At 38.9% G+C, this 17,561-nt stretch overlaps 1 protein-coding gene across 2 annotated transcripts in view; it reads left to right on the top strand.

The window, feature by feature from the left end:
• Positions 1–1,212: 1,212 nt before the first annotated feature.
• Positions 1,213–17,561, top strand: part of LOC129280891 (GREB1-like protein) — a 44,685-nt gene continuing 28,336 nt past the window's right edge. For both annotated transcript variants that reach the window (XM_064112476.1, XM_064112475.1), the window contains exons 1-14: positions 1,213–1,553; positions 2,313–2,578; positions 3,456–3,632; positions 4,043–4,219; positions 5,208–5,285; positions 5,727–6,032; positions 8,194–8,559; positions 9,641–9,831; positions 11,055–11,190; positions 11,602–11,730; positions 12,405–12,539; positions 14,255–14,452; positions 15,577–15,757; positions 16,162–16,369. In XM_064112476.1, the coding sequence (XP_063968546.1) occupies positions 1,393–1,553; positions 2,313–2,578; positions 3,456–3,632; positions 4,043–4,219; positions 5,208–5,285; positions 5,727–6,032; positions 8,194–8,559; positions 9,641–9,831; positions 11,055–11,190; positions 11,602–11,730; positions 12,405–12,539; positions 14,255–14,452; positions 15,577–15,757; positions 16,162–16,369 (2,709 nt within the window). In that variant the 5' untranslated portion in view covers positions 1,213–1,392. The remainder of the gene's footprint in view (positions 1,554–2,312; positions 2,579–3,455; positions 3,633–4,042; positions 4,220–5,207; positions 5,286–5,726; positions 6,033–8,193; positions 8,560–9,640; positions 9,832–11,054; positions 11,191–11,601; positions 11,731–12,404; positions 12,540–14,254; positions 14,453–15,576; positions 15,758–16,161; positions 16,370–17,561) is intronic.

Below are 17,561 nucleotides of genomic sequence, written 5' to 3'. Positions count from 1 at the left end.
TAATTAATTTAGGCCCTGAAATTAAAGACACAATAAAAGACTACATGTAATGCTCTGATAATAGACTTTGAAATATGTTAATTATTCTTAATTGTTTATATATATTTATAATATATTGTAACTAGAGTTAATTGAGACTTCATTACATCTTAGAGAAAAAAAAAAAGATTAAAAAAGTACAATGTATCTCAGCAAAAAAGTAAATCTGATGTATTTGTTTTACGAATCAGTGAATCAACTGATTATTAACTAAATGGATAGTTGTTGTTTTAGCTTATACAGTGCGTCCCAGAAAAAACGAAACCGAGATTTAGCGATGATTTATCATAACTTAATCACAAATACAATAGACAAATGACCTATCAATGTAAAGCTTAGAATCTCCTCTTTCATCTGATATTACTTAGATTATTCCTCATTCACGCATGAGTGAGCTAAAACAATTCGAAGGAAGGATACCAAAAACTCATTTGGCAGGGGGTATATGAATTTCAAAAGGAAAATCACATGTCTTAAAAGTTCAATATCTGCTCTTTAATTTGATACCTCAATTACAGAAAATTGTCAAGAAATGACAAAGTTCTGGTTATTTGAAATAAGGCTTGAATTTCCATAATTTCATTAAATAAACTGTTTTCACCGGTTTCCCACAGAAGCTATCGCATGGTTAACAAAAGACCTAATGCATGGCTGATCGTAAACAAAACGGAGTGTCGAGTGAGTTTGAACGCTAGCCCGTAAAACCTCTTCATTTGATGAAATTATTGAAATTCAAGCCTTATTTCAAATAACCAGAACTTTGTTATTTCTTGACCATTTTCTGTAATTGAGGTATCAAATTAAAGAGCAGATATTGAACTTTTTAAAAATGTGGTTTTCCTTATGAAAGCTAGATACAACCCGCCAAATGACTTTTTGGTACCCCCTCTTCAAATTGTTTTTGCTCACTCATGCGTGAAGGAGAAATAATCTAATTAATATCAGATGAAAGAGGAGATTCTAAGCTTTACATTGGTAGGTCATTTGCCTATTTTATGTGTGATTAAGTTATGATAAATCATCGCTAAATCTCGGTTTCATTTTTTCTGGGACGCACTGTATGACACATATCATTCAGTAGTGAATATTTGCGCCAATAGTTCACTCTGGTACATAGTCTTTATTAAAAGAGACAAATATTTTACACCTGTTTTCATTATTCCCTCCAAAGACATCAAGCCCAATGTGCGAGACATCGAGCCACACGGCAGCTCCTCGGAGCAGAAGCGACGGAAGGACTCCCTCGCGTCCTTGCCCAGTGAGAACAACAACAAGGAGGCGATACCGTCCACGGCCACCTCCTCTGCTCCCTCCTCCGCAGCCCCCTCCCCCAAGACACCCCTGGAGCCAAGGATGGGCGGGAGTGGTTCTTTGACCACGCCCCACTCAAAGACACCCTTGCCTAGCCCCCTAGGACTGCACCCATCGGTGGTACATCCCCCTCAGCCCGGTGTCCCCGCGGTCATGATGCCTTCCCCGAGGTTACCTCTATCGCCCTATCTTCCGGCACAGAGGTAAGACTATGGGGGTTTTGCCAGTGCAAGAAAACATTTGCAAATGTTCTCTTTCAATTTTGCAACTGATAGATTTTGGCTGTAGCAAATTAGATTACACTCCTTGCAAGATATATGATTAATTTACGGACAGAAAATAGACTTGCAATCGATCGCATTTTTCTTGCAACACCCCAGATGGCTGTATCCTGTCTAACCTAGTAAAAGCTGCACTTTTATTTTCTAATTCAATATTAAAGATGAAAATATTGCCAAAAAAAGACTTTAAAGGAAAGTTCCCCCTGATGTAAAATTGGTTTATTAGAAGCATAAAAAACAGTTGGTGAAAATTTGATAAAAAAAGTGATGGCATTATGGATTGAAAGAGTTTGATTTTTTACATTACAAACAAGCAACCCTCCCATTAAATGATACAATCTCCCTAAAAATAAAATGTCATTAAAAAAAAAAAAATCAAATGGTTTTACCTGTGTATTCATATCTATCATCAAACACATTTAATATCCCCCTGCAGTTGGATTTTTTCCAAGCATCATGAACCATTAAAACAGAATTTAGACATGTAAACAAGCTACGTATAGGGCATCTATCCATATGTAATGTCACCAATATTTTTTTTTTTAATTTGTAACTCTCTTCCTTGAAGGATTCAAAGACTTGGCCCCTTCGTTAGGTGCCCGATTGCAATGTCTTTGTACATTTATGTATGAGATTAGAACCAATGATGTGTATTCTCTTTTTGATTTCTGTTTTTCCTAGATTCATCATACCAGGTCAGTATCCCACCCACCCTCCGCCCCCTCTCATTCAGCAGCCCCCGACATCGTCCCCTAGAACCATCACCGAGGCCCGCATCTCTCAGGCCAGCATCCCGTCTTCCGTCTCCACGGTGCCGGGCTCTGCGTCGTCCTCTCGTGCCACATCGCCCCGGCTCATTAAGGACGAGGGCTCGTACAGGCGGGAGGAGATTGAGAATTCTGGTTTCCTGTACGGTGCTCTTACACTGAGGGGGTGCCAAGAAGTGGGTAAGTAGCTTGTTTTGCAGGTGCAAATCATCGTTATATATAGGTGGATAGAGCTTCCACGAACTCTCTCGAGACCACAGGTAACAAAAAAATACTGCAAAGGGTCAAGCGCGCAGGAGGAGATTGGGAATTCTCAGGGGCTGCCAAGAAGTTGGTCAGTGGCTTAGTAGTGTGCATGTGCAAACCTACTGCTTATCAAAACTTAATAGTGGTCTGAATTTGTAGACAACTAGACTTTAATGCTCATTGTGTAAAGTTAGTCTGCAGGCACAGACCCTTGGTTTTCGGGATTCGCACAGTGCATTAAAAATACTAAAGAGTCTGAAGTAATGAGACTAGATTCACTATGCACTTTGACTGGCTTTACAAGCCTTTGGCATCTAGTCTTCACTCAATAATTGGTAAAAATATCAAATATGAGTCTGTGCTTGTAGACTAACTAACTGTGTAAAGTTGACGAGGGATGTCATTTGCAGATAAAACCCACTGTTTGGCTGAAACTAGCTATAGTGGGCTATTTTTTGCATGGTAGGGTGATGCTGAATCTTTGCGGTTTGTTTTAATTGATTTGAACATCTACTTTTTTTGTGGAACAAGTAAATAAGCGGTACAGTAATTGCAAATATGATCATTCTGCAGTATATAGGATATTGATTTTTTAAATGTTTCTTAATGTTGTTTCTAGCAGATCTTATGGTAACTCTAGAAAATATGGATGCCCCAAAGAATTCAGTATATGGAATTTTAGGGCCAATTTGGGCTATAAGGGCAAAATTTTCCGGTCGTAATCGTTCTCATGTAATTCCTTAGCTGCTCACTGACATTAATTTGTCATCAAAGTGCCACTTGAAAATAACTTCCATTCTTCCCTCGACAGGTTTCTGTCAGGCTGGATCTGACATTCGTCTTACAGAGCTCAGTGACAAGCAGATTGAGGTTCCCAAGGGTTTTGTTCTGGTCGGCACCAAGTCACCCTACCTCCCAGAGAACATCCTGGTTGCAGCGGTCGATGCAAGGTTCCTTCCAGATCCCAATACTAACCTTGCTCTCCTAGGTAAGTTGATGGGTCGTGGAGACCTTTGGGGATATAATGGTGGTGGTGATGATGATGGTGATGGTGATGATGGTGATGGTGATGATGATCATCATGATGATGTTGATGGTGATGGTGGGGGTAGTGATGTTGATGGTGGTGATGGTGGTGGTGATGATGGGAGGTCAGGAGTTCAAGCCCCGGCTGCATCAGACCAAATGACGTTAAAAATGGGAGTTGCGATGCTGTTTGGTTTTCAACAATTTTAAGGAATAGAGCAACATTGATCTGACACACTCGGTGGCTGCTGGGACAAAATCAATTGAATTTTTTGAGGATATTTATATCTGATTTCAATTTCAAACAATAAAATATGTATAATTGTTACCATCATTATATAAGTAACCTCTTTTCACATCTTACACCCTCAGGGTTCAGCGGTAACTGCGTGGGATGCGGCGAGAAAGGATTCCGATACTTTACAGAGTTCTCGCACCACATCAACCTCAAGCTCACCACCCAAGCCAAGAAACAGAAGCACCTCAAGTATTACATAGTCCGCAACAAGCAGGGTCATTTAGTCAGGGGACCTAATATACCATGGAAAGGTAAGGGAATACAGTTACGTCTGCCTTATGGGGTACGCAAGAAAGTTGCAATCCATTGCAGTTCTATATTTTGTCAAAAAATCAGTCATAAATCTTGAAATTCTGTTTCTGTTTCTGTTTATGGTAGCTCTCGTAGGAACTCGGCAGGACAGCGCTCTGCTGGTAAACGCCAAGCTAGTACATGTATATAACCAATTACCTAGGAAATATTTTACGTCTAGGTTAATCAGTCATAGTGGCTGACCTTATAGACGACAGAAATTACTCTCTGGCCTTTTTTTATCAAAGTGGAGACAATGGCAGAGTAGGGATTCGAACCCACAACCTTGCGATTTTGAGTCCAATGCTCTCACCACTGGACCACACGACCCGTCTGAATGCGAAACTTGCACTCAAATGCTGTTGATCTGCTTCTTGAAACAGAAAGCCCAAATCTATTTGCCATTATTAAAATTGATCTATCAGTTGTAAATTTGCGATTGATTGCAAATATTTCTTGCCACATCTCATTGAACAATGTGCAATATAAATGGAATATTTGCCTTTTAATTGCAATTAGTCAGTGGACCTTCAAGATAATGATGTACAGTTTGTGCCTAATTTGACCTCCATTAAGTCAAACATAGTAATGATACTGATGATAATAATAGTAGTAGTAATAATGATGATGACGATAATAATGATAACAATAACAAAACTAGCAACAAAAATAACAACAACATAACTGCAACTTCAACCTCAGCTACAATTAGAAATAATTGTCTTAGGTTCAAGTAATTTTTCATACCAGATTGTGCAAGGCTTATGATCTGTGCCTCTTATAATATAAGAGAGCTATGTCTAAAAAGACAAGCTTGTTTTTGTGGTAAGTATATACAGACTTGACTAGTCAATACATTAAGTGGTGTGTTTAACACAACACTTCATTATTATTATTATTGTTATTTTATGAAAATTCTTAATTTGTTCTTTATATAACCTCCTTCAGAATGTAGAAAGACCAACTATTCATCCACCTCTGTCTACCATGGAGGCCTGTCACCCAGTATTGCCGGTCAGACGTCGGGTATGCTTAATATTTTCTAGAAGTGCAGACCTTTTTTTTTGTAGTTCATGCTTTATTGATCCTTTTTATCCGAAGCAAACAACAAAATATTTGATATAACGCATCATATAGTATGATTCAAATGACATTGGCATATAAAAAAAATGTCTAATACCTCGGTCACATTTGCTCTATGGTGGCCATATGGCGAGTCGAAAACAGCCTTTTTATTCAAGCCACCTTTGTGTAGATGGTACAAAATATTTAAAAACGGCTGTTTCCGACTCGCCGTACGGCCGGCGTAGAGCAAATGTGACAGCGGTATAACATACAAAGTAAAATAACCTCAGAAGGCAGCTGTATAATTACAACAAAATATAATTCAAGTGCTTGGCCAATAGATAGATAAAATCAGGTACTCTTTTCAATTTAATCGTGCAGTCTTTAATTTCTCTCAAACAGTTATAGTAAGCAGACCCACCAGCATAAATCCCAGTAGCCAAGACAACACCCAGCCCAGAACTTCCCCATCGGCCAACATCAATCACTATGGCCACAGCAGCAGTGGTCAGTTACGGTCACCTGGCCAGGCCAGTGGTGAGGGGTCGGATTCGCACAGTGGACCTGGCAGGTCGGTCCCGTCACCGTCGTCCGGCGAGTCCCAGCTCCGACCAGGGGAGTCCGAATCGCCCACCGCGGTCCAGCAACCGCTGAAAAAGAGACGGCGCTTTCATAGCATGGATGATGAGAAACTACGTCCTGGGCAAGGTATGATGCTGATTCTAGAAGCTCTCGTTATGCCTGCGAGAGTATATCAAGTACATAAAAAAATACCTACATAAAAAACTAGATAATTCCATGGTTATCCAACCAAAGTAGAAGGTGTTAAATGAGAAACAAAGTAAAAGCAATTAGACAAGCACATTAGGTAATGATTCAGACAAAATCATTAAATGGCAAAAAGAAGCTGCTGAAAACTGCTTATCTAATAAAAGAGAGCCAATGGAGTAAATTATAAAGTCAAAAAGGGGCCTAAGCTTTCGATCCTAGCAGAATCTTCGTCGGAGGCAAAATGACAAACATATAAAGTGGAACAACCATAATATAGACCACAAACAAGCTACAGCAACACTAGAAACAAGGAGACAAAAGGGGCATTAGTGAGTAGAGAAGACCAATCAGGTTAGTGAAGGGGATGAAAGAAAAGGAGTAGGCAGACACAAAGGGAAGTTAGTGTAAGTAAGGCCAAGAGGGATTAAGATAATGAGGCAGGCAACATCAAACAGGATCTGGAACAAAACAGTGATAGAGGGATGAATAACTAGAGAATTAGTGAGAGGTGGGTCAAACAAGTTACAAAGAAAGGCTTAATAAACTGGTGCATAAGAGTGGGGGGAAAAAAGAAGAAAAAGAATGGGGAACAACTGATAATGTGCAAAAGACATATATGTATATATGATAAAGCATTAAACAAACTAAGAGAAGAAGGTAAGTGTAAATATGTATCTATAAGTGATATGTATATAAATATATCCAAAAAAGAAATGTATATGAAAAAATATATAAATATATACACATATGGTGTAACTGATATGGTAATCCGCTAGGTGTGACGGGAAAAAACATAAGACTATATAGTAGGAAAGAAAAAAAAAATTCTGTATATGTGAAAAAGAGGAAGCAAATTGCCTAAAAAGGTAAAAGCAAATATAGAAGAGAGGGGGTGTATTATGAAGAAACCATAGTATACATGTAAATAAGCAAATGTGGTAAATCTAAAAGAGGTGAGTGGAGAAAAAACAAATATATATATATATATATATATAATAATTATTATATCGCCTGAATAAGGAAGGAAAAATTGGAGCTGAGCTTGTATGAGATATGGGAGGAAAGTAGAGTATTAAAGAAACTATAATGTAACTATTCAAAAGAGCTGAGGGGAAAAATTATATGTATATATAAATTGAAAGTGGATAGGAAAGAAAAATCAGTCGTTCCCCTCTTGGATGTTCAGGCCATGAGGTTGGGTGGTGCGAAGTCGTCTCATCCAGAGCTTCTCCCTGCTAGTACGGACTGAGTCAGGACGGGTACCTAAAGATTCGATGCCCTGTAGCATCATGTCAGTGATGGAGTGGTTGGGGAGGTTAAAATGGCGGCCAACTGGAGTGTCCATCTTTGCTGTGTTGACGGTGGATCTGTGCCCGTAGAATCGTTTCTTGAGTGTGGTCTTGGTTTCCCCTATGTATTGTACCCTACAAACTCTGCAAGTGATGAGATATACAACATTAGTGGTAGTGCATGTGATGTTGCCCTTGATTTGGTGAGACAGGCTGGTAGAGTTGCTGGTGAAAGTATCGCCCTCGTGAAGGTGTATTTCACATATGATGCACCTGTTGCTGGTGCATTTGAAGGTGCCATGCTGTATGGGAGAAGAATGGTTAGTGAGGGAGGGCACTTCAGCACGAACAATGAGGTCCCTGAGATTCGGTGGGCGTCGGTATGCTAGAAGGGGAGTATCGGGAACGGCCTGTTGGAGACGATCAGAAGTGTGTAAAATGTGGTGGTTATCAAACAGGATTTTGCGGAGAGGGGGTAGATTGGGATGGAAGGTGGTCACAAGCGGTATTCTGTCGGTGGTCTCCTTGTCACTTTCATTAAATGCAAGGAAGCTATGAATTCAATTTCAGAAAAGTTGTAATCACAATACCTACATAAATCATAGTTTTGTATTATCCTGTTTGAAAGTGTTAACTTCAGAAAAATATGACTAAATAAGCAAAAAATTTTTTTTTTTGAAATTCAAAGCCTGTTGGAATTGGATTTTAACACAAAATAAATATGCATGTTTGTCATGAAGCACTTTTCATACATCTGCTCAACAAAGATTGTTGTCGAAGTCATCATGTTCTTGTACATTCATTTACAGATCAAGTGCGTCCCACCCATCACATGAAGCGAGCCTCCATCCCCACCTTACCACCCCCCGCCCTGATGCACCCACCAAACTTTGTGCCCCCTCCCATGCAGGCCGGGGTGCAGGATTGTACCTTCGTGCCCCCCGGTCTGGCCGACGCCTGCGGCACCAAGATCATCATCCTCGACTGCAGCGGGAACCTGCCGGTGTTCCACGGTAATATGATGGATATCCTTGTCAGCGTGCAGTTCCGGGACAGCTTGAAGCCCAGGCAGCACATCTCACCACACCTGGCAGAGAGCCTGGGGCTTGTGGGAGTCCAGAGCATGAACTTTGAGACCATGGCCCTGGTGATGATCCAGTATATTGTTCAGCTAGGTAAGGCTTTTTCTGCTGTTGTTGTTGTTGTGCCACAATTATTTCCCAGGTAATATTACAGATAGTCAACAAGTGAAAGGGATACTCCAGGCTGGAAATAATCTCTTCATAAATAGCATGAAATTCAACAAGCAAAACACTGAAAGAATATGAAAATTAACAAAATTATTGAATTTGAAGTTGAGCAATATTTTGTGAAAACAGATATGCCATCATGAATATGCAGTTGGTGGGCGGAAAGCAACATATTCCCACTTTCCTTTTTGTCTTGTAACATGAAGTCCCTATTATGTCATCGTGTCACATTTTAACACTTCATCATAGTGCATCAGCATCTGAGACTAAGGTCTAGGGGCCTGTTACACAATCGTACAATTGATCGTAAAATTGATTTGTATGGTTTGATGTATATAAGATCAATGTATTCCATCTTAAATGTCAGCCCCAATGATCAAGCATAAAGGATTTTGTTACACTGTCCTGATGGAGCTTGCAGCATCATTAGCAGAAGAGGTGCCGGTCCAAAAATTGGGATTGTCCCAGAAAACAAAGATATCCTCATAAACCAAGACAAATCATGTCTTAAGATTGTCCTTGTTTATGGGGACAATTTTTTTCCACTTACCCCTGTGGGACATAGAAGGCAATTAAGGGGATTGAGAGTGCCAAAAAATAGATTCAGTGACCTCAACTCTCCCCAGTTCACAGTCTATATTTCATGATTTACCGTCTTCCAATAATTATGTTATGAAACCTGATATGTTTACATTGACTAGCACATGTGATCGATGTCGGTACTTGACAGGTGAATGAACTTTCCTAGATTTCTTGTGTGGATAAATCTTTGAAAACTGAGACAGTCCCTGTAAACTGGGACTATCCCAATTTGCTGACCGGCGCCTCTACTGATAAGTGATTTATTTACCAGGAATTTCTTGATTGTGATGAAAAGTATGCTTTCCTCATGATAAGGAATTTATTTATTATAAATGACGATATGATTCGTTCCGTGCAAAGGTCATATTGATTTCTCGCTAGGCAGTCACGTATGTGATGAATCATGACCGATGTTCTTCTCTAGGTGATGATGCGCCGACGAAAGGAGAGCTTGATGCTGCCATGTTACGGGCAAGACAAGATACGTCTATCAAGGATCTGGCTGGCCAGCATAACATCCCGCAGTTTACCACTGTCGCACCTGCACAGCTCCCTCTACTGGCCAAACTAGCTGTAGCCTCCTCAAATGGGCGTGTCAAAATCCTGATTTCACAGGTGGGTTAAGAAGGTTAGGGTCCTGTTTGGTAAAGACATGTTACAATAACAAATGCACAGTTTCTATAACAAGTTCATTGTCAGCCAATCAAGTTGAACGATTTTAGTAGCTTTTAACTGTTATTGCAAACTTGTCATAACAAATCTTATGAAACAATCCTTAGGAGTTGCAAATTTTGAAGAATATTTGATATGTAAATGGAAGTCCTGTGAGGAGGAGAAACACCACATTTGCATGTTAAGAACCCACTGCACTCTTCATATAAGAGTAGGGGGAAACCCTGGTGTAGTGGTCAACCTGCACCCCTCTCCTCCCCCCCCCCCCATCAGTCATATCGGGAGGAGAGACTTTCGGGTCATAGTGATTCAGTTCGCTTTTCGCCTCCCAAGCCCAGGTGAGGCCAAACAGATAGTGATAACAATAATAATAATTCTCATCTTATAAAAGCTGAAAGAAAGTAGCTGCAGCAAAACCATTATTTCATGAGAAAGTCTTTATAATCAATGTTTAATAGTCGCCATATAATCGTAGATCTAGGTCTGGTACATACATTAACATATACCTAACTTTGTGAAATCCTGAAATATTTTACTGAAACTTTTAACTGAAAAATGATCACACTGTAGATTAGCAACACAAATAAGCACATGTGGGACATTGTATAATTATTATTTGTTAAGACTAGGGCCCTGTCTTTCAAAGAGTTGCGATTGATCCCATCAATCGCAACTATGGACGGCCAGCAACATCAACATGTATTATTCATGTCTGTTCAAAATATTTTCTAACTATGATTTATATTCATGCATTCATCATTGTCTTGAAAATTCACTGTGCTTCTCTTTGTTTACAAAAGACATTGTGCACATTTCCTGTAGAAAAAATTATGACGCTGATGGATTTCCACAGAGTTACGATTGATTGGATCAATCGTAACTCTTTGTAAGATGGGGCCCTGATATCTGGCCGAAATGCCATGCTGATTTTGCCCATTTCTCAGCAATTACAGATTTTCTTCAAGAATGATTTTTATTTATACATACAAACATACATGCATATCGACTACTCAGGAGTGTATAGTTGGGACTTGCGCTTGATTTCTTTCAAGTTTTGATCAAACGACCCTTCTTGCAACGAACCCCTGTTTTAAAACTGGTGTGTGAAGTAAAATGAGTCCAGATGAATCTATGATTGGCCTCCTGTCTTTTTTATTTTTTTAAAGAATTCCATTGCTGAGGGTTTAAGTGAAATGTTGAAGTGGCTTGCCAGTTCGTCGAAGGAGACCAAACGTCCCAAATATGTAGTGGTGATTCATGTATCCAGACAACGAGGAACAGAGTTCTGTGTCGCTGTCGTAGGTAAGCAAAATGCTGAAAATTTCAACAAAATCTGATAACAAATAACAAAGTTATTGAATTTCGAAGTGTAGCATTATTCAGAAGATTCTGACAATTAGAAATTATTTCACAACTTAATGCATTCACTTTAATACTCTTTTCTGAGAAGCTCCTATGAAAAGTAAATCAAATCATCATTGCATATTTTGAAAATTAAAAATTCATGGAATTTGTATGATGTGGTCAATGCTCACATATGACATCACAAACTTAAAAATACTTGGGGTGGTTAAATTTGAAAAAAAGACACAAAAATTCATTGAGTTTTAGTTGGGTTGCGTCAAACATTTAAGAAAAAAAAGAATCGTGTAACAGGCAATGAGCAGAATAATATAGGCCCGACCTGTGCGTTTTTGTGTTTGTATCAACCAGGTAGCAAGCAGGTGCGTGCAATCACAGAGTCTAAGCTCTCCACCGCTGAGACATTCAAGGAGATCAGTTATGAGATCATTACAGGCAAGATGCAGCTTCTTGATAGTCATTTCTTCAAGAATAGTCCAGGTGAGTGCTATTTGATGGCTCGAGGGTTTCTCTTAGAATCTAAAAAAAAAAAATCCACTTTGATCGTCCAGAAGATATCCGATGGCTCAAGGCTCTCTCTCTGAAGCAATAAAAACCAGCAGGCAAATACTTGTCCTTGGACAAGGGGTACGCCAGGGGTATGCCAGGCTTTGAACAGGTCAGAGTAAAATCAGACAAACAAAACACTGAAAATTCCATCAAAATTGGTCAAGGAATAGTAAAGTTACCACAGTTCAAAGCTTTGCATTATTTTTCAGGCATGAAAATTTACTGCATTTTTGTGCATTTCATTTTTTTTTTTTGAAAAAAATCTGTGAAGAGAACAGAAATGTCAAAAGTTCAAGTTCATTTCTGATTTTGTCCAAATTTGTATCTTTAGCGCTTCCGTAGATATTGCACCCCATGGCTATGCATGCGTGTGGATGAATTGAGAGCAATTTCGCAATGCTGAGCTCCCTGTCCCATTGTGATCGTGCTGGCGCTATCTCCCCTGAGCTGGCCGCGCCGGGTAATGGAGCTTCTGTGTGGCTAGGCACTTGTGTGTGCTCGTGTCGTTCACTGTCGCGATAAGAATTTTTTTCCAAGAGGAAGTTTTGCAACCATCAGATTTTTTGTGGATTATCATTTGGTCCGTCTTTCTTTGTGTGTTTCAGCGGGCCATGACATCGATGCTCTGCTAGATAATTTCTCGTCCAGTCTTGGAGGAGAAGTCTTCATTCCATTCGATGGTGACATACTACAGAGGACACCGGAGACCGATGCACAGGATATGATTGTTATTTCTAAAGGTTAGTGGTACAATATTCTTCTTCTTCTTCTTCTTCTTCTTCAAGCTACACTGCCTCCTTCAATCCTGAAGATTCTTGCAGTATTGTAGTACCGGGGACCGGCAGGTGCAATACACCGGGTGAACACCCTACTCTTTGACGAATAGTGTATTGGTTTTAACGTGCATAGGTTGTGACTGTGCATAGGTTGTGACAACCTTCCATTTATAGTACAGTTCATCTTTTAGGTGTAATGTTGAGTTTCCCCAAGGACTGGCCTGTGCAATACACCAGGTGAAATTCAACTTTTTGCCGGAGATTGACAGGTGCAATAGACCGGGTGAACATCCACGTTTTTGGTGCATTTCAATACTACTTATTTTTAATTATTATTATTTTTAATGTTAAATTTCAGCATTTTAACAGTGTGAGGATGATTTTCGTTGCGTTCCACACTGTGAACACACTGAGGGTCACTGTGTTCATTCCTGTATGGAATCACAGCATAATGATGCAGTATTATACCTACAGTGCGTCCCAGAAAAAAGGAAACCGGAATTCCTACATCTTTTTTCATCAAAGGCAAATTAATTAAGATATTCCATGTATATCATCATATAATTCAATTGTTCCTCTACATTTTGATACCTTATATGTGACAAACACTTCATGCATTTATGAACAAGACGAGTTTGAAATTTTAATGTCAAAATCAGATTGTGCAGAAAAGTTTGACAAGAGTGGTTTGTAATACGACAACCGTGCCTATTCGACGATTGATTCATTAGCATTTCTTTTGTATTCTTTGTGAAGTTTCTGTCACAGATCCCTGAAATAAGAGTCTATTCAGATTTTTATGTTTGTTTCTGTGCAAATCGTTTCTGATAGGCCTTAATATTTATTGTTTTTAACCTGCCATGCGTGAATGATTTGCTAAGCTTTTGGTCTCAAATTAGAGATGAGATTCCACTCTTACCATAAGTGTCAAATTTATAGTAAAAACATATTCAAAGGACAAGTCCACCCCAACAAAAACTTGATGTGAATAATAAAAAGAGAAAAATTCAACAAGCATAACACTGAACATTTCATCAAAATCGGATGTAAAATAAGAAAGTTATGACATTTTAAAGTTTCGCTTCATTACACAAAACAGTTATATGCACATCTTGGTCGGTATGCAAATGAGGGAACTGATGACATCACTCACTCACTATTTGTTTTGTATTTTATTATATGAAATATTTTGATTTTCTCGTCATTGTCATGTGAAATGAAGTTTCATTCCTCCCTGAACACATGGAATTCCAATATTTTAACATTTTGTGGTTCAGGCAAGGAGGTCCTATTCGTCAAATCCGTGAAAATAGAAATATTGTATAATTCAAACAATAGAAAACAAAAGAAATAGTGAGTGAGTGACATCATCGACTCTCATTTGGATGTAACTGGCTCGTTCATATAAATATTTTGTTAAAAATAAGCGAAACTTTAAAATGTCATACATGTAACTTTCTTATTTTACAAATTACATCCGATTTTGATGAAATTTTCAGCATTGTGCTTGTCTGATTTTTCTCTGTTGATTCAAATCAACAATTTTCTGAGGTGGACTTGCCCTGTAATAATTGTGAAATTTATCTCTGAAAACGGGTTTCCATTTTTTGTGGGACGCACTGTATATATGCTATTTATTATAACTGCATGGTTATGTCTGATATCGTTATTTTTTTTAGATCAATCAGAACCAATGTTCACCCTCCACCAAGCTCAGATCACCGCCGCCATGAAGATCCTGTCCCAAGTCTGTACCATCGCAGACTCGGACCAAATCGCCCTGGACCTGGGCCGCTTCATACAGGTCCATCTCCTCATCATCGTGCCACCTTCCAAGGCCCTCTACAGTCAGACATTGACCAGGCTTGTTCAGTCAAGTAAGTCTGAGGTGGATAGGGGATGTTGATAGTGACTGTAATGATTACCGCGGTGATGACTGCTATAACTGATTTGCATGATAATGCTGATTATTATAATATGAGGAATTTCTTTTGCACCATGATGATAATGTTGGTGCCGTAGAAGTATGAAGTTACAATTGTGATGGTTATGATGGTAATGACAATGCTTGTAATGTTGGTGATGGTGATGATGATGATGTTGATGATGATGATGATGGTGATGATGACGGTAATAATGATTACAATGATGGTGTTGGTGATGGTGATGATAATGATGTTGATGATGATGACAATGATGATGTTGATGATGACGATGATGATGATGGTAATGATGACGGTAATAATGATTACAATGATGATGGTGTTGGTGATGATAATGATGTTGATGATGATGACGATGATGATGATGTTGATGTTGATGATGACAACGATGGTGATGATGATGATGATGGTAATGCAGAGCTGCCAAGTAGTACGATTTTTCTGTATTTAGTACGTTTTTGCAACCAAAATACGGCAGTACGTTTTTTCTTTAAAAAATACGTTTTTTGTATCAAAAAAAAAAAAAAAAAAAAAAATCATTGAGAAAAATCATCTCTATACATGTATGTCTCTATTTCATAAAACGTACACAAATATGGTTATTAGATCAATGTAATTTCAGGTAACTTGTTTTTTTTTCAATCATTTTGTAAAAACCAGGGTGAGATATACACAAGTTTCAATTTTTATTTTTTTTCATCTGCAAGAGCAGTGCACATTTTAGCTTGCATGCAGCTTGAGCGCCGTGATGGGCGAGAAGCATTTTATTATGAAATACACTTTTTTGGGGAAAAATACAAAATATTTATCTCACATGGTAAAAATACTGATTTTGGGGGATAAGAATACTGAAAATGCAAAATACAACTTGGCAGCTCTGCTAATGCCTACAATTAACGATAATACTCTATCAAGAATGGAATTCCATACCAGGTAGCTGACTGTCTGAAAATCCATCCCTGTGACATTGAGACCTCTATATACATGTAACACAGAGGCTCTACAACTTGAAAAAAATTATCAAAATTCTTCAATACTTTCCACCCCCAAATCTTTAGACCTTCTTGTGGACCTTGGTCTGGTGTCCACCAACGATTTGGACTCTGCTGAGCCGTACGTGATGCAATGTGACAGTTCCAGCGAGAACCAGGCCAAATTCGACATGTTCATCAACAAAGTCAAGACCATGCCTCACACCCTCTTTGTTGTGGTCCAGGACCAGGCCCATCTTGATATCAGGTTAGTGTCCAAGGATAATAATAATAATAATAATACCAACATGCTTATATACATGTAGCGCTTATCACTGTAAATGTGTCACTATGCGCTCGGTTGGATAATATTACATAATAATAATAATAATACGGTTCTTATATAGCGCATTTCAGACCTGAAAGGACTCTCAATGCACTTTACAGAAATAAAAATTATACAACATAAGGAATTACTTATAATAACACTTAACAACATCAACATTAATCAGTTACATACATGTATGGCATACATGTCAGAATAACTACATGTACCAATACTTAATAAAATATTACATTATTTACAATTATTTATGGAAATAACATGGAATGGATGCTATATGTACAACTTGTGTATTATTCATCAAAATAAAATTTATTTTCTATTAACAGGATACCATCCACCAGCCAGCAGACCCCTGCTGGGGGTTTTGCTCACAAGTACGTGAACAGCCACGATGTTCTGGATGCACCCAATCTCCTAACCTTGCACATCAGCAGCCAACCTTACAGTTTACAGACCAAGAAGTCCAGGATTGCACCGCAGAATGAGATCCCGATGCCCATCTCGGTGCCGAATGCAGCTACAATGCCTGACCAGGTAATGCTGGATTCCCAGACGAGTCTCACTCCCGCATTAGGGACTATTGCCCTCCCCCCCCCCAATCTCTTTCTCACGCATGTATCCCAGCTTATTCCCATATACATTATATAACATGCCTGCCGATCTCACGCCGAGTCACAGAAAAAGTCACACATAGCTGATATTTGAACTCGGCATCTCTGGGTACCTGTGTATAACCTGTAGAATTTTCTTAAATATCTAGATTATTTTGATTATGTTTCCAAAATTAGCAATGATTTTAATGAAATATCAATGGTACGTATGCCCATTTTGGTGGGGAAACGAAGCTACCATTCACGACCAGGTAATGTGTAGGGTTTGATTATTTAACCTATAAGCCTGGCTCACACCTTTGTGTTTTGGTTCTGCGTTCAGCTGCAGATTGCCCGTCCGCATGCAAATGCAACACAACGCAATGAAACAAGCTAATGTGAAGTCAATAAGTTGTCTAACACAAAGGGCATGTGGTACGTGTACATGTAGTTTGACATTTTTTCAAATATCTGCAAGTGAATGCAACCATACTTCATACGAGCAAAGCCTAGAAACAGCGACCAGCTAATGTACATGTACATGTATAGCAAATGCAGCCTGAGTGCTTAATTTACCTCAAATTACCTCGCTTTAGCTTGCGTCATGTCATTTTACTGCGTGCAATTTTGCATGAGCTCCGAAGAGCTCGTAAGCGTAAGTGTGATTGCAATGGAATATTTTGCTGTGTAGTACGACATGTTCGGCTGCATCTTGTTTTTCTCCTAATGCAGCAATACGCAGGTTAAATCGCAAAGTTGTGAGCCATGCTATAGAGATACGGTAACTTTCCTTATTTGCTTAGGATCCTCAAATTGGCCACACTTAAATAAAATACAAGTGCCCATCTATGTGACGTACACAACTACAATTCCCAACTAGGTAATGTAGAGATCTAACATTTGGCCCATTGAGGCAACATTCTTAGAAGTCTGTGCTGATGATCCCTAAATTGGCAACATTTTAATAAAATACTGATGGTGCCAATTTCCTTCTCAGTGCTTAATGCACTTACCATGCTAGACCATGTGGGGATGAAATATTTGACCCATAAAGGAAAACAACTTTCCTAAAGGTCAGATTAATGTGCTAATGATCCTAAAATGGGCAACAATTTATTTACATTATTATTATTTTT

Source organism: Lytechinus pictus, chromosome 17 (genome assembly GCF_037042905.1).
Source record: "Lytechinus pictus isolate F3 Inbred chromosome 17, Lp3.0, whole genome shotgun sequence".
In the NCBI taxonomy this organism is placed as follows: Eukaryota; Metazoa; Echinodermata; class Echinoidea; order Temnopleuroida; family Toxopneustidae; genus Lytechinus; species Lytechinus pictus.
The sequence above is the reverse complement of the archived record's forward strand: the minus strand, read 5'-3'. Positions and strand labels throughout refer to the sequence as shown.